A 19,901-nucleotide genomic window follows, 5' to 3' on the forward strand; every position below is an offset into this window, starting at 1 on the left:
AAGCCTTTCATCAAAGACCCGGATACTGAAGATGATGGAGGAGTTTGAGGGAGAGAGGGCAGAAAATTCATGGAAGACCTTAGCGTGGAATTTAAGAGTGCCATTAAATGCCACAGAGTCTCTTTTTCATCCTGTCAAGCGTTTGAGCCTCCAGCTGTATCCCAACATGGCCTGATATGTTTTCAATTCCCCTGTATCTCTGACATCACATCCTGTCCCACTGTGCTCGACTGAACTGTGACACTAAACACATTAGACCGGTTCCTAATTGGGCCGCTATTACATTTCCCATCTTGCCGATCTGTGGCAGTCCCGGCTGATGGTTCTGCGCTGAATGAAGTAATGAAAAGCACAAGTTGTTTTTCGCGGGGGGTCGTTGCTCTGTCTCTGTTCCATGAGATCCTCATGACTAATGACAGGGCCCGAAGGACGTTCTGCTCTCCTAACACACGCATTTACACAAGCAAATCATACATACTTACAGACCTACACAAAACTCAGCTGCATTGTAAACACTGTTTTCCCATCATGCTGCCATATTCTAAGATGATGTTTTCACTCTGCTAAACTCACACTGATAAAGATGGAGAGAGTTTTTTAACACCAAGATATAGTAGCAGGCCTCCTTTAGGAGCAGATATACTGTAAAGCTCACTGAAACATTGACGTTGATCTCAGCTTTATTCATCCTTCCAAGAGCTGGACTCTGACTGCAGGACAAGAGGGAGTCAAACTGTTCTGAAGGCAAAGATTCTCTATGTTTGTACATTTTAGTCATTTTTTCTTACTTTCTAGCCTCAGTTCTTGTCTGTTTCCCTGTTTTTCTTCATATTCCTCCCTCCTTTCCTCACTGTGAGTGTGTCTGAGTGAAACTGTGAAACCGCTGGCACAGACTGACAGTTTCCATTCTGACTCAGTTGGCGATGATGAGATTTGGATGGAGGAAAAAAGGGAGGTGAAAAGCTCAGCTCAAGGACGGATAAGGAGATGACTGTATTGGAGTGTGGGTGGTTTTAAATATGCACCGTGTGTATTAAAAAAGCCAGAGGAATTTAGGCCTGTTGTATTTTGTGTTGGAATCTTGATTGTGTGTGGTTTTCATATTGTTCTTTAGTCCTGAAAATGGACAGCACGTTAGAACCGCATCCAAACTATTTGTTTCTCATATGCTGCTATAGCTACAGCCTATCAACAAAGATCACAAAAATCATACCACTCCGAGGCAGAAGAGCGATATCAATCTTCTCATCTAACCCTCAGCAAAAAAGCCAGCAAACGTGTTTCTCAAAATAGCAAACTATTCTTTTAATGCAAATCTTTGAAAAATAGGCAATAAAGTTAATAATAGTCATTGTGCTTATCAGAACTTCTCAAGCAGGTCACAATTCTCGGAAGCTTAGGTATTTTTAATCTTTCATTGTAATGATTCTATCTAACCATTTCTGAAGAAGCAGCAGTCATATACGACCATATTGATGTGACTAAGATGCTGAAATTACTTGCCCATGGTTAAGTCTAATTGCTCTTAATGTAGGATAATGGCTGATTCACACAGAACAAGTTTGACAGCACAGGAGAGTGAGCCCTACAGGTGCATCGTGCCAGGTTATGATCTCTGTCTCTGCCAAGTTCTTTACAACATTCTTACTGGCCAGTCAGGCCAGGTTTATGTGTATAACTCAATATCACATACAGTGGCTCTGGGCTCTGTAGACCCACAACAGCAGTGGTTCTGTTGGAACCACTGTGTTCAGTGGTCAAATGAATCCAAACACAGCCACAGTTAAAGCCACGTAGCTCCACTCCCTACGTTTACAGTGCAGCTATTGTTGATATTAATGTTGCATTGTCAAAATCTGAGTGTGTGTGTGTCTTTGTGTGTCTTTGTGTGTGTCTTTGTGTGTGTGTGTGTGTGTGTGTGTGTTCAGTGACAGCGGCCAGGTGAAGCTACACCCCAGTCTGTTCTTGCTGCTGCTGGTGCTCAGTCGACTCTACCCTTCTCCCATGGATGGATCCTCCTCACCTCTGGGACTTGCCCCGTTCATGCCCTTCATCATTAGGTGGGTGTCAGTGTTACACACATATTCATGTACATCACAGACACATATACAGTGGACATTTACAGACCAAATTATATTATTTTCAGTTTGGTTTAGAAGTCAAGGTGATGCTAGGAACAAGTTTGTATAACGTTCTTGTTATTCCACACTGCTACTATGCATCTGTCAACTCACTCCCATCATGAAAGAGTTGACCCATCCCTGAACAAGAATTTCAGCTCTTAATTGCTCCAAGAGCGTCCCAGCAGGGATGTTCAATCACAAAGCGCAGTATGTGAATGGACGTAATGCATCTTCTATCAGCAGCTCCTCCCTTGTGTCATCACTATCAATGAGAATGTGTTTCCAGTCAGCTCGCCTGCTTATATAAAGATTAAAAAAAAAAAAAAAACATTAACCAAGGGAATGCTCTGTCAAATCCAAGAGGGTCACGCACCTGCTCTCTCAGCCATGATAAACCTCTCAAACAACATTTGTCTGAACCAGGACTTATTCTAAGTATAGAACACTTCACAATCACTGAGACAAAACATGTTTGGCTTAAAAGTCTAAACATTAATGCGTGTTCCTTTGTTTTGTATGCACAGGTCCTTCTGCAACTTTCGTCATTTCTTTTTTTGTTTTTTTCTAAATTCACAATCCCCCAAAGACCAGATTGTACCACATATTTTAACACTGACAAAAAAACATGATATACATCATTTTATGTGCCCGTGTGTTCATCTCTGTCTGACAAAACACCTGTGTAGTCCCAGTTGGTCTCTGCAGAGAGTTTTGTTGTTGTTGTTAGTGCTGTCTCGTGTGGCAGCACTCGATTAGATTGTGGCTGGTTTTATCTGAATCCACTCACTGTTTGCTGCAGAGTAAACCTCACAGGCCACTGGGAAACTGTGGTTACAGCCTTCATTTCTTACATTCCTCAGATGGAGAAATCTATAAATATTATTGGAACATGTTCATCTACATGCACTGCACCTGCAAATAGAACTTAAACTTGTACGCCCTACACACTCGGTTTGTGTAACTGCTCTTGTGAGGACCTTTGTCGACCTAATACATTTGACTCAGTGTGTATCAGAAAGGACACATGGTGGTCACACCCTCGCCAGAAAATGTAAAATATATCACTTCGTGTGTTTAGGCAAGCTTGTACACGGTAAAGTATAAAAGCTTTCATGCATGTAATCTGAGTGTGTGTGTGTGTGTGTGTTAGGGAGGAGGTGGGGGGGGTTAGGGTTAGGTTAAGGCCTTGAGCTTGGAATGCTTTACTGACAGTTTAGATAACAGCACTTGACTGTGGGTGTTGTTCAGCTGTGTGTCTATTACTTTATGTGTGTTGGTAGTCGGTAAATGTTGATCGTACATGGCTGATATATTAATATAGTTTTATTGTGTTCTTTGTAAGTAGATATTGTATTTGGTTGTTTTTGGGATGTTATCGCTGAAGTGTTTGACTGCTGCTCCATTAGCTGCACCTTTCACTGTTTAGCCGTATCCACATAGTGATTGATTCTCAAGATGTTTTTGAATGTTTATGAATCGATGGATGTCTGTTGGTCAGTCGGTTGGTCCACCACTTTGGTCCAGACTGAAATATCCCAGCATTGGTTGGATTGCCTTAAACTTTGTACAGACATTCGTGGTAACCATGAATGTTTATGCCACCGTGACACTGACATTTGTGGTTTTGAGAACTTCAGACCACGGGAACATACAGTAGTTGATGAATGGGTACAACTATTGCTAACAAGTCCAGGGTTTGTCTGTCCACAGCATCTACTCACTGCTGTTTGAGAGACGCTTGAGTTTCCCATTGAATCATTTGATTACCTCCTACAGTAAAATTCTGTCTCTTAAACCGGACAGGACACTCATTTCTGTTTCAGTTGCATTAATAATGAAGTAACAAAAGAGTTGACCATTTATCAGAATGACATTGACAGAACAGTTGACCAACATTACATTACATTGTGCCAGTAATCTGATAGTGTGCTGCCTGAGCACAGTTCTGAAATTATAAGAAGTGCCTTTGTTCTGTGATTTCTAAATGCATGTATGGACGGTTATTCACAGTGGACATCTGAGATGATAACCTTCCCAAGAAGCACAAGTCACTCTGAATCTAAAATGACTTGTATCATGTCTGTGTGTTCAGCTTTGCCCAGGTTATGACTCACAGAGGGAGTGCCATGTTTGACACAAATGGGGGGCTAATCAGTGGGCCCAACTGCAATGACTAACTTCCTGTTGTTTTTAGAACACCAGCATGCATCAGTCTCTTTCACCTCACATAATATCTTTCTCTCACATCTCTTCTTCCACACCCTCCCTTCATCTCTCCTGCACCCCTCGGGTCAACAGGAACGAGTTACCATTTGGAACTGCAAATGTGCCAAGTGGCCGTGTGCAGCCTAAAGAACAATTTACAGCGGTGTCCAAACGTCTGAGACCACTTTACCATTCACTTTCCTGTTCAATGGACATTCAGGTGGATGGGAAAGTGAAAGTGGTCTCAGACTTTTGGACCCCACTGTAAATTGTGCTCCAAATCAGTTACTCCTAGTTGCTGATGAACTGATTTACCAGACTTTTATTTTTTAACGAATCAGTATTTTGGTGAATTTTTTAAAAGTAGCCCATCTCTTCTTGGTGCAGTTAACGGGTCTTGGCTGAGTGCTGACTGGCTGGCTGACTCTCTCTGTCAGAGAAAGGTATGCGGTGCACACATCCACCCAAATGAAGCCCACATGTGGGAGATGTTAAATATAACCCAGCCCTAACGTCTTTGGCTCCAGCCGTGTTTCTCGACACTAGCCCACCATCCCCCAACCCATCTTCCCCAGGCGTGTGCGGACGTGTCTGATGAGCTCGATGACTGTCAGCCCCCTCCACCTCCACCTCCTCCTCCTCGTCCTCCTCCTCCGCACCCTTTTCTTCCTTCTCCCCTTATGATCTGAGTTACCACCACCTTCAAGTATTAAATGTAGCTCAGCTCCTCTTCTGTAGACAGGACAGAGAGTAATGCCTAATAATTCTTGCCCTATATCCCTCCATCACACCACACAGCGTTTTATCTTCATGCCCTCCCTCCACCCCCACACAAATTTTCACGTTCCTTTGCTGCCTGGCCTCTGCATGCGTCACACCTGGACGGCTAATGACGAAAAGAATGATGATGATGACGACAAAGAGGGGGAGGATGATGAAGATGAGCGGACACATTTATTCTAATAACTGATGGCTGCTTCATTCCAGCCTTTGACATCTTTATATCTGGTGAACAGTTCTGCTCTGCTCTCTTTCACATTCTCTCTTTTTTCCTCTCCTTCTCGCTCTTTCTCTGCCTTAATGCTAAAGCCTCAGACTGCCGTGATAGTGAGTTATGTCCTGCGATATCCAGTCCAGGCATCTCTCCTCACCCTCCCTCCCTGCCTTACTCTTTTCCTTTCCCGTCCTCACTGTCTCATATCTCATTTCTTTTCAAAGGGCACAGTAGTGCCCGTAAACTTAAAATGAGGCTTCACAAGGGACCACTGTCATCTCCTTTCCCTTCATTGCTCATGTTATTATCAGTGTGTGGCAAGTTTTAATATTGTTTATAATCTGTTATGGCCCACAGTGCTTAGAGAACTTGTCAGCCGAGGCTGAACCCTGCCAGATACAAAGACCAGCATATTATTACTAATAGTGGTTTGGTTTGGTTTGGTTTGGTAATAAAAATGTATGAAAAGTGGTGTGATATTAGCAAAAGATACATTTTTGTTATTCAGTTTTAAGTGTGGTTGCACTAAAGTTGTATTAATGTTTTATTCATCTGCATAGTATCAGTATACAAATTCCTCGATCAGGAATAGAAAGACTCTTAGCAGCCTGTGATGTCTGCCAGAGGATGGGGGCTACTAAGTACAGATTCAGTCGAGGGCCCACACTTTGGCACAGGCCACAATTACTGTTTGCTTTCTATGTTTTAAGTTCACCAAAGAATCAGTAAGTAACATAAGTAACAACAGTGAAGTAACATTTGAAGACAGGCTCATTTTGCTGCTTAATTTGTCCATGGTGTACAACTCTAAGTACGTTATGTAGATATAAACTTCCAAACCTTTGCTTTAGACTACTTGTTCTTCCATGGGTGGCACCAAACCCAGACAATCCTAGATTCCACACATAGAGGTTTGACAGCAAACTAAACAATTAAATGTCAAAGAAGAAGAGTTTGGGGTGTAAAGCAAAAGAATGATTTGTATTTAGACAACTGTATCTCATCCATATGAATGAAAGATGCAAAATTATTTTAAGTGTGTCACCGCTGAATTTCCTAACTTGCCCAGATTCTTCAGTGGCAGACTTTGTTGCTTAGGCTTGTTTAGCTAACATGCTACAGTCTCTGTGGAGGAAACTGTTCTCCCAGTTCTCCAAAATGAGGCCCAGATGAGTCTCGTCCATGCCAGTCAACAGTCTGCCTCCTGACCCCACAGGGGACGGCCCTGTTTCTAAAATTACACCCCTCCAAACTGTCATTTCCTTTTGGAAAAGAGTTTCAATGGGACAAATTAGCACAGATAGTTAACATATGGGCCCCAAATGGTGGCGGGGAGGGGTGGAGAGTGAGGAATGGACATGGATTTTGGTCATTAGACGTGTTTGTGTGTGTGTATGTGTGACTTTGAGTGAACTTCTGTGCACATAAATTCACATGTACAGGCGTGTAGAGCTCAGGAATGCAAACTGTTGTCTGTGTTTGATACAGGGTCTTTGGTTGTCTGTTTGGTTATAGGTGTGTGTGTGTGTGTGTGTGTGTGTGTGTGTGTGTGTGTGTGTGTGTGTGTGAGTGTGAGTGTGAGTGTGTGAGGGAGGCATGCTCACAGCAGGTGGAATAGCATTTGTTGGCAGTTGACTTGTTGCTCCAAACAGTCCTCTCTTTGTTTAAGTCCATATACATTTCATGTCTTTAATTTTCCCTGCCTCTTATTCTGACCAGCAGTGGATTTTTGACTGACTGAAATCAAAAACGTGCCAGTAATTATTTTCAAGTACTTACTGGCTTGTTCCTCTTCCTCACACTCTATTTTTTGTCAACATAGATTATGCACAGCTGTAAGTTTGTGTCTTTTAAACTTGTCTCGCCCTCCCTCATACCAAAGCCAAAAAAGCAAGCTTCCTTTTCATCTCTGCATACCGCTGTAGTGATGGATTGGTGTTTCACATTTCTCTGTAACCTTCTGCTGAATTTTCCACTGTGGGGATGAGCTGCTTGTTTGGCCTCCACCACCCACTTTAATACCATTACTGACCCTATAAACAGCCTGCATGTTTGCTGTGCATGTGAGTGTGGCTGTACAGGCCCAATTCAACTTATGGTCTCTACACATATGTAAGGCCCCGCTGTTTCAGGCAGTGCTTATTCCTTGGCTGTATGGTGTTTTGTGCTGTCCACACAAGCATTTTTGAAGTATCTACAAATATTACTTGTAAAGTATGTATGTCAATTAAACTGACCAATAGTTTGGAGGTAATTCTGATAAAAGTCAGTCTGGTGAAGACAGTTCAGCTGCTGTCCTCACAGAACCCCTGGATCCCAGAAGCCATGCCATGACAAGGTCAGGTTTTACGTCAGGTGTGGTGTCGATTGGACAGATGGATGTTTTGTTCCCCCTGACACATTGCTTCTGGTGTCAGTTTTGCATAAGACCAACCTCTGACTGCCTTGATGTTGGTGTGTTGCTACAGGTATCATTGAGCAGGTAAGTACAGTACAAATCAGGAAGTCCAGTTCAGATTCAGACAGAGGGAGAATGTGCAGTAGTTTTGTATCTGCTCCTTATGGGCAGGATCTTACTGGATCTATGCAGCTTTTCCTCCTCTGAAATAAAATGTAGAACTAGCAGAATGCTCCAAGTTACATGCTGGATGCTGCATGGTGAATTCTGTTCTGGCTCTTTTACCCTTATTGCCACCATGAGGTTTACATTTGTAGGTCTGTGTGAAATATCTTGATAAATTTTGAATAGACTCTCATGAAATTTGGTACACATATCCATGTCCCTGTCAGGATAGACTGAATTTGGTGACCCCCTTACTTTTAATCAAGTGCTTTGATCAGGTCAATTTTTGTTTTGTTTGTTTTTCCAATACTTGGATTTATAGCTAAATACCTTCAAAAGTAATGGGATTCTTATCAGCTTGAACTACCTGGTGCCTGGTCGGGTGGTAGTATCAAAAATACACCGCACTACTATACCTTTAAGTCATAGTTGCAGTCTTTGTGCTAAGCTAATCAGCTAGCCTTATATTTAACAGACAGATGTGAGAATGGATCAGTCTTTTATCAACGACAAAAAAGGCCAAACTATTCCTTTAAAATTGATACTTTACATGAAAGTGTTTTTTGAAGACTTCACTTTAAACTACTGCTAACTGAAAAGTCTGTTGGGATGGCCTCCTGCTTCCAGTAGCAGGCACTCTTACTCTGCCCCTTTTGATCTGGATCACTCCTCCTCCTCCTCCTCTCATCTCATTCAGGTCTTGGTCATGTCCTTCCCTCGTGTCAGCGATGGCAGTGTTATGACACTGGAGATGGAAAGACTATCAGCTTGTAAACAAGGTTAATTTTAGCCTGCACTCAGGGTGACTGGCCACATTCTCCATCACCAGTGAATACTGTAAATGACCGTGTGTGTGTGTGTGTGTGTGTGTGTGTGTGTGATGTAGACATCTGTGTGTGGGCAAAAACAAAATGGAAAAAGTTATTTCCTGGCTGGTTAGGTAAGGATTTGAAGTATTGGATTGGAATTATTGAAGATCTGCTTAGGAGCTGTTTAGGTTCAAAATGATTGCCTTTGCAACAGGGAAACAGAAAGAAACAGGCACAGAGAGGGATGTTACATAACGTATGCATAAAAATAGCGACCAACTGTCTGAAATTAAATCACTCATGGGTCTTCATTCCTAACTCAAGAATTTGTCCATGACATGAGGTGACTGGAGAACAAAATAATAATACACACACAGTAATTACATTATTTTTCATAACATAGTTGCATCTGTAAAATAAATTGAACTCAACAGTTATGAAAACAACCCCTGACCTATGATAATGGGAAACCTTAATAACTTCCTCCATTAACTCAAATATACTCCAGTCTTACGTAATGCAAGACGAAAAGACTATTATAACTATGCAGCTGTCTGTTCTCCATGATTTTAATGACTTTCCATGACACTAATGTTGCTGTGTGTGCGTGTGTGTGTGTGTTCTGCAGATGCGGCCGTTCTGCAGTGTATCGGACCAGAGAAATGGCAGCTCGGGCCCTTGTCCCCTTTGTGCTGGTCACCCAGGTCCCTTCCACAGTCCTCTCCTTACTGCAGGATCTTCCCCCAGAGCCAGGACCCAGGATCCAACACAACCACATCCACGGGACTCTGCTGCAGGTCTGAACCCACACACATCAACATGCAGCAACATAAATATATATACTGTATATATACATAAAATACGTCAGAACATTTAGTCAGAAGTTGCTTAAATGACCACAAGTGTTTATTTAGTTATATATTTAGTATATTGTACTTTCATACAGATTTATATAATGTACACACACACACTTATCCTGGGCTTCATGTACACATAAGTTGTCATGGACCTTTACATACAAACAAAGGGCGCGGACGCGAAGCTTTCATCTGCATCTGCTTTATCGTGCCATGATTGCCGTCACCATCAGTCATGTAATAACAGTTATATGGTTGGGAGGTCGTTGTGATTGTGGGGTTTTGAATTCAAGTCACATGTCTTAGGCTTGTCTTATGAAATGATACATGTCACACTACAAGTTGAAAGTGCTACAGGTTCATACAGTACATGCTGTCAGACAAGTTGACAGAATGCAAAGGCATTTACATGTGATAGTATTCCTATTTGTGTCTCATGAGGTGTCTTCAACACACAACTTATTGTCTTCCACTGAAACACAACAGGGTAAAACAGTTTTTACATAGTGTGGTCCCCAGAATTACTGACACACTCCAGTATCTGTGTGTATCATAGCACCCAGGCACTAAATAAACTATATTATATACAATATATGTATTGTTTATAATGTACAATATCATGTATCTGGTGTGAATGTCTCATATTTGCATTTACAGCCTCTCTTTTAGAATCGAATGTCTTCACTTCATAGATGAGTGTAAAATCTTTTCACTGTTTGAGGTTAAAACATGGAAATGTTCACAACTGGACTCGAGAGGTTTTCACTCAACAAAAACAAAACAGAAAATCCAGTCATCAAAGCAGTTATCATAACATGTGTATGTGCACACACACAAATTATAAATACAGGGCATCAAGCCTTAACACTCACATGCTCATACACACACACACACACACATATCCTTGTTTTACTATAACAGTAGGAAACCATTATGGACTTGATGCATTCCCTGGCCGGTTACCCAAACCCTGACCATCATACCTAAATGCTTAACCCCAGCCCAAACCTAAACCTAATTCTAGCCCTCAAAAAGCCATTTAAACTTGCAGAGTCCAGCATTTTGGTCCCCACAGAGATGTTGAACCCCACAAGTATAGTGGGCTTCCAGTTTTCGGACTCTACGAATATAGTAAAACAAGCCCACTCACACAGATTCATTCTCTGTCAGTCCCACACACCCAGTTTCCACAGAGAGCCTGTCCAGACAAGGCGGTTATCGCAGGGTAAATGCCAGTGTTTTGTTCTGTCATCACACACTGACAAATACAACCAAACAGTCTGCTGGTAATATCAACACACAGAGAGGAAAAGGGGATTGGGGGGGGTTTCCCTGGCCTTTCATTGAACAGCAGTGATGGGGTCGGTGAGGGGGCTGGAGGCGTGGAATGGTAGGACCCAGACCGAGGGGTCAACCCAAAGAATGAAAACTGCACCGTTTCCTCCAGGATTTGATGGAGCACTTCTGGTTTGATAGCGGTCTGGACTGCAGGGAGGTCCGCTGTGGGATGAAGGCTAGGGTGGCGAGGAGGAGGAGCAGGAGGGAAGGTGGGCCTCTTAAAGGCTTAGAGGAGATTTCAGGAGGAGAGTGGATTTTAGTTTGCTTTCCTGTCATGGCTGCCATGTGTGGAGTTTCCAGATGTCTCCTGATGTGTTTCTGCATCTTTTTCTTCTCCATCTCTGTTTCTCTGTTTTCTGGCTCTTCTTTTATAAACTTCTGTCCTGTTATCTTTCCTATCTCCAGTTGTTTTGTCTCTCCGTCTTTCTACCATTGGTCTTTTTCTTCATATCCTCTGTTTCCATCTGTCTCCATTTCACATAGAAAAGGGTGAGATCATTTATTCTCCTGCCCTGTTTCATTTAACATCTGTCTGATGTAATAAATGTTGTAACAGTGGGTCCTTTCTTTGTTCCTGTCACATGTCACGTGTGCCCTGAACCATTAGCCTGTTTTTCTAGTAAACAGTATGATTAACATTTACGGTATAATGTAGTATAGGGCCGGACACAGAGCCACAAAATGAAAAAACATTCCTTTTTAATGGTTATTACAAAGAAGCAAGTTATGGTCAACCTATTATAAAAATGTAGTTGTGCTAAATTCATAGAAGGATTTACAACAGATTTTCAAAGACACACAGTGGCAATGGAGGACACGACAACACACATGACACTTCTAATAAATAATGCTGACTGTTGTCCTTTCTCCTGTAAGACGTCAGAGGGTAGTTACTAAAGATTATTTTCATGTAGACCAGAGAAGGTATTAATTTTGCTTGACCTACTAATTAATTGACTTATCAATTCAGCATTAACATGAACTGTAGCTCTCCAAATCACTGTCATCCTGGTGGAGCACTGGACACTTCTTACCACAATTACACCTTTTAAATGCGGGTGCTTGAGTTTCATTCAGCCTGACTGTCGTATCCACCACAGGTCCCATAGTTACTGTTGCTATGTTGTTTGACCAACAGTGTTGCGTTGACTGCACCTTTTGGCCATCGGCCAGCTATTTGTTATAATCCTTTGATATAAAAACAGTGTCCACACTCTCAAGATGCAGAGTGTTGCTGTTATATATCCAGGCACATCTCTGAGTCGTCTAAGTAGTGGTTGAAGACAGAGCTTAGGATTGGTTCTTTCATTTTTACCCCCATTTGGCAGTTTCGCTGTCGCCTTTTCAGACCCTGTTTCTGTTCTTTCCATTTCTTTTTTCAGCTTTTACTCGAACCATTCGGCCGAGAGAGAGTAGAGATGTACAGGACATCGCACAGTCACAAAAATGTCTGTTCGGGATATGGCACAGCTGATGCCTGCAGGCTTTCCTTAGACATTTAATTTCCTTTTTCCTTCCACCAAAAGCACACCAGACCATTTAACCTCACACACTGTTCAGCTTCACTGGCTCTATGAAAACAGTCTCTCTTGTTGGGCCAGAATACAGTAACACATTTACTCTTCTTGTGTATTTCTATGTCACATCAGTGGGTGTAAGTTTTCAGTTGTGTAGCATTGAACTTTATTGCAATGTGTTGTATAATTTTTATACTAATTTTGCTCAATTCTTATTGAGTAATGGTTCTTCACAAGGACCATTACTGATTCAGTTTAATCACAGGAATACTTTCTTCTGTTTCTTCACCAGAAGAAATTGGAAATTTGAGTTAGTGACACCCATCCTGATAGGTCTGTGTATATCTGTAGGGTCCATCTTTAACCAGGCTATAGATAGCCAGTGTGTAGGTAATTGGATGGGGGCATCATGGAGATGATGGGGGCAGATGTTTCAGGAGTGTGTAGCTGTGGGAAGAGGATAGGACGGCCATAGCAGGGGCTGTAGATCTGTATGCAGGTGAGGTGGTCTAAGCATAGTAAAACAGAGATGTAGCGTACGTGTGGAGGGGAGCATCACACACACGGTCGCAGCGCATGCTGTGAAGTGTGTGTAAAGTATTCTTCACTTCAGTAAAATGAACAGACAGAGAGAAAGGGAGTGAGTGAGTGTGTATTTGATTGTGTGTGTCTGTACATGTACACCACACACTGGCTGTGTGCTTATGCTGCGACGATGAGGACATTGTGTTTAGCCTCGAGAGATACATAATGTATGTAATAAGTGTGTGTGTGTGTGTAACAGGTAGCAGATGTTTTTGCTGGAGGGAGAAATGACTTCCTCTGTTATTGTCAAAGAACAACTGTTAGTGGGCCAAGTGTGGAGCTGGGAACCATCACAGCTACTGAGGCACGCTGTACCACCCTGCTGGCTGTCTCACACACACAGTGAAGTGGTCTGATACCCACACACAAGAAAATGTTTCCATCCAACTCCACTTCAAGCCCCGGTTCATTCTTCCTTACCTTGCGAATGTCTCTGCGTTATTGTGAATAGGAATTTCACTCCTATGCTGAATTAAGAGTGTAAATCAGTAATAGCTAGACCTCTGTCAGCATGGCTAGTTGGTGAACTACTGTAGCCAGAGAACTAACTGCAAACATGGTAGTCAGCTGAAAAAAGTCGAGAAATTCCAGAGTAAATCAGTCACAGTAGTTCTGAGCTAGCTGGCTAATCTGCTTGCTTGCTAGATTGTCCACTGACAAGACAAGAAATTCACACCTTTAACTGAAGAGACGTAGTTGTATCTCATGTGGGGCAGATCTGTGAAGAAGGCTTCAGCAGTGCAACAGTGCAAATTCATGTGTCAGATTTCATTTCAAGCTGCGAAAGGTTCAAATTTGCTTCGTCCTCACAAGCAAATCTTCTGATCGTGGCGATTACTTTGAAATTAATTGATTTTGCTGTGAAATTTAAATTTAAATGCAGCTGCCTGCGTTGCCTGAGTAAGACCCTTGTCTTTGATAAAACGTCTTAAAATACACTGGAATCACCTCCATCACTCCACTGCGCCCCAAACCTCTGCTGGTACAACCAGAACTGAGCTTAACAAGCCCATCGGACAGACCGGCACTAAACCAACCCGACACCGATCCCCACTCTTGACACGCGCCAGCAACAGCCATGGCCCACAATGCCTGGTACGGGCCAGAAGTATTAAAGCTGCGGCCTGTGGTGGTTTGAGGAGGGCCAGCTCGGCGGATGTAATCCTTTGTGTATTTCCACAACAGAGGCTAAATGAAACTGAGACTGAGAGGAGAAGGAGGCCTGAGAATTAGGCGTATTGCTGTCTCCTTTTCTCTGGCAGCAGTGATGTTGGTGTTGTTTTCTGAGATGCATTCTTCCCTGCCGTCTTCCAACTATTTTCCTTTGGTCTGTTGTTACGACTGCTGCCTTTGGCCAGTGGTCTGCCGGGGCTTTCTGAGAAAACCCTCAGGGTTGAACCAGTGAAAGAATGTGTGGGCCTGAAAACCCAGACAGCCTGCTTTTAATAAGACATAAGGTTTATCCAATCCCGAGGGAATCCCAGGTGTTTGATACTGGTGTCAGACATTAGCCTTGAAGTAGTAACACTGCATCCTAGTGGAGCCACACGAGGAAGTCTCTCATGCAGTGTGGTTACAGACAAGGAGCAACAGTAACACAACCTTAGGTTTGGCCACTCTGTGTATACAATCCTTCTTTACTGCTTAAACCGAGTCTAAATGAATGAGTGAATGAATCTATATGATGATTTAAGCGTACAGGTTAAAAGAAGTTAGAGTCTTTGAGAATAAGAACACAAAAATAATTGTAATTGAACTTAATGGATACTCTCACCTCATATTTCAACCATTCATTCTTGTCCTGACAGTAGTATTAATCTGACCATAATATTGACTCCTCAGTGCCACCAGATTTCACAGACCACCTACAGTTTCTATAGCAACTCCTTACAAAGTAAAGGAACTTTTTAAGACCTTGACCTTAACAGATTTAGTATATCTGCTAAATAATTTTAACTCACGGTCCTCTTATAAGGTTTTCTCAGAGCTTTGGACCACATTTCACAATTTTCATCATAGAGTTTGCTTCAGTACATAGGTCACACAGTGACAGCTGAGCCAGCTTTATCTGTATGATGAAGAACATGGGATGCAATTGAAAGCTCTTGAGATAGTAAGGACCTTCAGTTAAGCTGCTGTTATTGAATAACATTTTACTGCTATAGGAGACACTAGTAGTAGGGACTACTGATACACACAAATTATAAATATGGGGTATCAAGCCTCAGCGCTCGTGTGCTCACACACACACAGAGTTCAGGCTGCCAATACAAAAATACATACCTCTCCCTGGACATAATGGAAATAACAAACAGCTCCCTGGGGGCTCTTTGACTTGCACTGTTCTAAGTTTTGACAGAGACAGAGATGTAGTAACAGTTCTTGCGTGCGCACACAGACATATACACACACCACTAAATTACTTGGCTGTCACGCCCATGTGCATATGCATATGTGAGGGAGTATGACTTGGTGTCTAGAGTGCATATGGAAGCTTTGTTTGTGCAAGAATACAGCTATATAGAGTAAGAGAGCGTGTTTATTTCTTTTTATATTTAGCCCGTCTTTATTGGGATCTCGTTTTGCCTAATTGGGCGCGTCCACACTTTGCCTAACCTCTATCTGGTTTTATGTGAACGCCGATTTATATGTTTCTTTGTGCATGTGTTTTACTGGACTGAACCACGAATTGGCGTGCAATTATTTGCACTTGCACTTGCTGTGTGTGTTTGTGCGTGTGTGTGCATGTGTGTGTCTGTGCGCGCGTGTGTGTGCTTGCTGCCGCGTGTGGTCAGTCTGTGGTTGCGGCAGTGGGAGGGACGGCAGGGCAGGCTGATAACAGAGTCTGAAGGGACCTCACATCCACCACCACTATTTTTACCGGGTCCAAAAGAGGAGCAAGGCTTGTTGCAACACACACACAGAAAAACACACACATACACACACACACACACACAAGCAGTTAAACGCCTCACTAGAAAACAAGGCGTACAAATAGGTTTTGATATTTTTTCATATTTAGCATTACTAGTTTTTTTTCTCCATAAAATTGCAACTCAGAGCTCGAGAGGGGAGTTGATTATTACTGCAGTCTTACAGAAGAAAGTATATCAGGGGAATTAATGGATGGAATGAAAATGTCTAATGTGAAAGGTGTTGCTCATAGTGACAAACCCACAGAGAATTATTTGGCCCTGCTCTCACTTCTACTTCCAGCTCATTGTTTTGTTTTTATGGCCCAAAACTCCACTGTTTTGGTTCGCTTTCACTGTTCTCATCAGATAAACCTGCAGTACGCCACCTGCCCAGCACCAAACAGTCAAAGTTAGACTGTCAAGACTAGCTTGTGAACATAGTGGAGCATTTAGTGGCTAAAGGGTCAGATATTAGCCCCTAATGCTACTTAAAAAATAACGAGAAAAATGTGAAGAGTAAGTCTCCATAATTTTTTGTAGATGAGAAATAGAAGATAGACAAAGAGGTTATAGACCTCAAAAGAGGAAATATAAAGAATCCTGCCTAAATTATTTTAACCAGTAAACACTAAGGTCAGGGCCTTAGATGTCCTTAAATTGAATTCACTTGAGGATGTGTATAGTAGTTAGGTTTGAAAGAGTGATAATTCAAATGATGTGTAGGTGTAGTAGTTGTAGCGAGACAAACTGAAGCCTTTCAGCCTTATAGCAAGGATCAGGACAAATCCACATTTTGACACAGTGGAAAAAAAAAAAAAGCTGGATTAACAAAAATTGACCTGCACTTGGTCTCTGTGCTGCTGTCTTATCGTCATATATCCAATCCCAGCATCTCCTTCCACATGGGGTGTAGTTCTGTACTCTGTCTTTGGGAGGAGGAACAGGGAGGCTGCATTTTCTATAAATATTCCGGTTTTCTCCATGCCGGGCTGGATTGAGCTGGTTGAGCCTCCCATGCAGGGACTTCCCAAACCGGTGGATGAGGTGTAGCTGTGGAGTGCACGGAGAGGGAATGAAGACATAGGGCTCTGCCTCTGACACTGGAACCAGTGCTGGCACTGGTGTTGAACCACTGTCGAACCAGCCTGTTAATGAGCAGACCCGTGCTTCTGAATGAGTCTACCGATTTCATAACTGCATGTAATAACTCTGAAGACGAAATATTCCAAAAACCATTGAGAATCTCCTTTGATTTGCAAGTTTCGAGACCTTTCGCACAAAAAGTGAGCTCCATTATTGTGGGGACTATCCAGAAACGTCCACGTCACCTCAGACATGATTGTTGTCAAGTGTAATGTCAGGTCAGATGATGTGTTGGGCACTAAGTCAAAATTTGCAGTACACCATCTGGGAATTAAGACATTTTTTGTGAACAAACAGGCTGATGGGACGCTGTTAGAATAACTTGTTTCTCTCTTGTCAGACACGTGATGCATCAGCAGCTCATTGTGTCAATTGGTCAAATGTGTAAATTTTGCAGATTGAAGTTCTCTACAGGTGAGCTGAGACCTGGGGCTCTGCCAGAACCAGTTGAGGCTCTTGAAACACATTCCTTGAATTATCATTGTTGTGAGATTCATGGAAGTGAATGAGAAGGTCAGTGAATATTCACAGAGACTGGTTCAAGTGTGAATGATTCTTTAGATCCATTTTTTTTCTGACAGTGGAATCACTTGGATTCAGTATTTGGTTTTGGAATCTGCTCCAACATTGGCTCCTTGTAGGTGGAAAAGCCCTTAGAGAGTGACAGCGAGAGGAAGAAGGACCCAGGGGTGTGGAAGCTGTTTGTGTGAGCCAGTGGGTGTTGCCTGGGCGTGGAGACTGCAGGAGAAGAGAAGGGGCAGGCCAGGACTCAGTGGCCAGGCTTGGTGCTACGTGGTCGGCCTGGTTTTTCCCCACGTTGCCTTCCCTGCATAGCGTAATGAATGGCTTCCTACTGGTCTGTGGCCGTGGCCCCGGCTTAAAGAGTATACTTACCAAGGCCCAGAATACACACCCCAGCCAGCCAGCCAGCCAACCAGCCTGTGTCCTGGCCTCTGAACACTCCCAACCACCAGTCCACCTGCTACAAACTGGCTCACTGTGACACTCTCACATCAGCCACAATGAAAAGAACGATTTGATCTTCAATGGGAAACAGTTTTTCAGATTTAAAAAAAAAAAAAAAATTCTTTCACCACAGTTACTGCAGGTCTTTTAAGTCTCACATGTTCTCCACAAGGGTCAGAGCTCAAGTGCCGGAAAGGATGGTTCTCTGGAGCAAACATTCACTGTCTTCTCTTCAAGGCTAAGTTTGGTTTAACACCTAGTAGTTGGTTAAATTGCTCTGTAGTATAAACAGGCTTATGTGTCTGGATGTTTGTCTTAACATTATGTTTCCAAACATGGTTTTGTTGTACTTAGTTTGTTGAGGCTCGTTTGGTTTAATCATCCAAGACTCACTCAAAACTGTGAAAAATGAGATTGACAGGACTTAACCAGAAATCACTTCTAAAAAAACATGCATATGTGTCGACACGTATTTAATTTCTGTTAGTTTAGCACTTGCTTCCCTCTTGATCAGTCACCCTGCAGTGTCATCTTGGTACACGGTCTGTCTGTATTTCTGCTTCGTCCACATAAGTGTGCGGGGGTGGGGGCTGGGGGCCTGGTGCCTATTTCCAGCTCATTTCGGGCAAGAGGTGGGGACATGTCACCAGTGGCCAACACACAGAGACAGACAACCACAGTCACAACAACAGGCCGTGTAGAGACTCAAGTTGAAGTCTCCAGCTGAACCCAGGACGTTTTTGTTGTGCTAATCACTTACCCAGCATGCCACCCATTACATTACACATAATGCAGGAGTGTTAACATAGCCCTGGTTTCAGCCTTTTGCTTTCAGTGTGTATGTAGTTTATGAATCCAAGAAACTTCTATTTTTACTGGATGACTGGACAGAGCAGTATTTAGGTTAGGCTGACCTAGCTAATGTGTAAATGATAGTCCTCAGATGTATTAAACTTCAAGTGTGTGTGTGTGTGTGTGTGCGTGTGTGTTTGTGTGCATGCAGGTGCTGTTTCTTCTGCGCTCCTACCAGACTGACTCACACAGACCCCTGCCAGCAGGAAATGGCATCGGCGAAGCCCTCAGCCAGCGCATGTGGCTCGCTTCTCGGTAATCCTAGACACACACACGCACACATGCACACACAGATAAGCATCCCTCCCTTTTTCCCAATTCGCTCACCAGAAGAATAGCTCCTTGTCTCACTGTTTCATCCCCTCCCCTGGCTGTGTCCGCTTCATGTCCTGTGTCCTGCCCAGGCTTCCATTTCAAAGAGACTGCCTGCTGTCCCATCCGCACAACACCCCCCCCGCCCTCGCTTTCCCCGCCTCCCCTTACCTCTGGCCCTCTCACCCAAGATCGAAGTCTCAAGATGGGGCACAGATTACCCTGTTGCCCCCCTCCTGCCTGGCTGAGGTCAGGCCCAGGTCTCCAGTCTCCCCTGTGCTGCGGCCTACAGCAGATAAGACAGGGTCGCTGGGTTAGCAACACTAGGCCTGCTAGCTCCGCTTGGTTACACTGATGAGCCTTTATTAAGATGACAGGGTGAATTCTTGCTCACCGGAGCGCGTCCACAGACTGTCCGTTTGATCATGCAGCCCCGCAGAGCCCGGCACCCAGATCTAAGGACATCACAGGTCAGAGGATCTCTGTTTTTGGAAAAAGAAAACCTCCTTTCTCGTCCAGAACACCACTAATTTGAAGCGGCCACCTTCCAAAAAGGATGGAATGCATTGTTCGTCTGGTCTGAGTCAGTGTTTGGTTTTGGCCTCACACTGTCTCTGTGTTGTGTCATTTTGGACTTTTTCTGGCTCTCAGAAGGTATCGACGCTGTAACGATGACTGCAGACACTCACGCAACTCACTGCAGTTGACTTTGGCGTTGCGGT

General features: G+C 43.2%; 1 protein-coding gene across 2 annotated transcripts in view; it reads left to right on the top strand.

The window, feature by feature from the left end:
• Nucleotides 1–19,901, top strand: part of thada (THADA armadillo repeat containing) — a 79,405-nt gene that overhangs the window by 29,349 nt on the left and 30,155 nt on the right. For both annotated transcript variants that reach the window (XM_041050509.1, XM_041050510.1), the window contains exons 28-30: nucleotides 1,929–2,060; nucleotides 9,323–9,491; nucleotides 19,019–19,122. In XM_041050509.1, the coding sequence (XP_040906443.1) occupies nucleotides 1,929–2,060; nucleotides 9,323–9,491; nucleotides 19,019–19,122 (405 nt within the window). The remainder of the gene's footprint in view (nucleotides 1–1,928; nucleotides 2,061–9,322; nucleotides 9,492–19,018; nucleotides 19,123–19,901) is intronic.

This window comes from Toxotes jaculatrix, chromosome 11 (assembly GCF_017976425.1).
Source record: "Toxotes jaculatrix isolate fToxJac2 chromosome 11, fToxJac2.pri, whole genome shotgun sequence".
Taxonomy (NCBI): Eukaryota; Metazoa; Chordata; class Actinopteri; family Toxotidae; genus Toxotes; species Toxotes jaculatrix.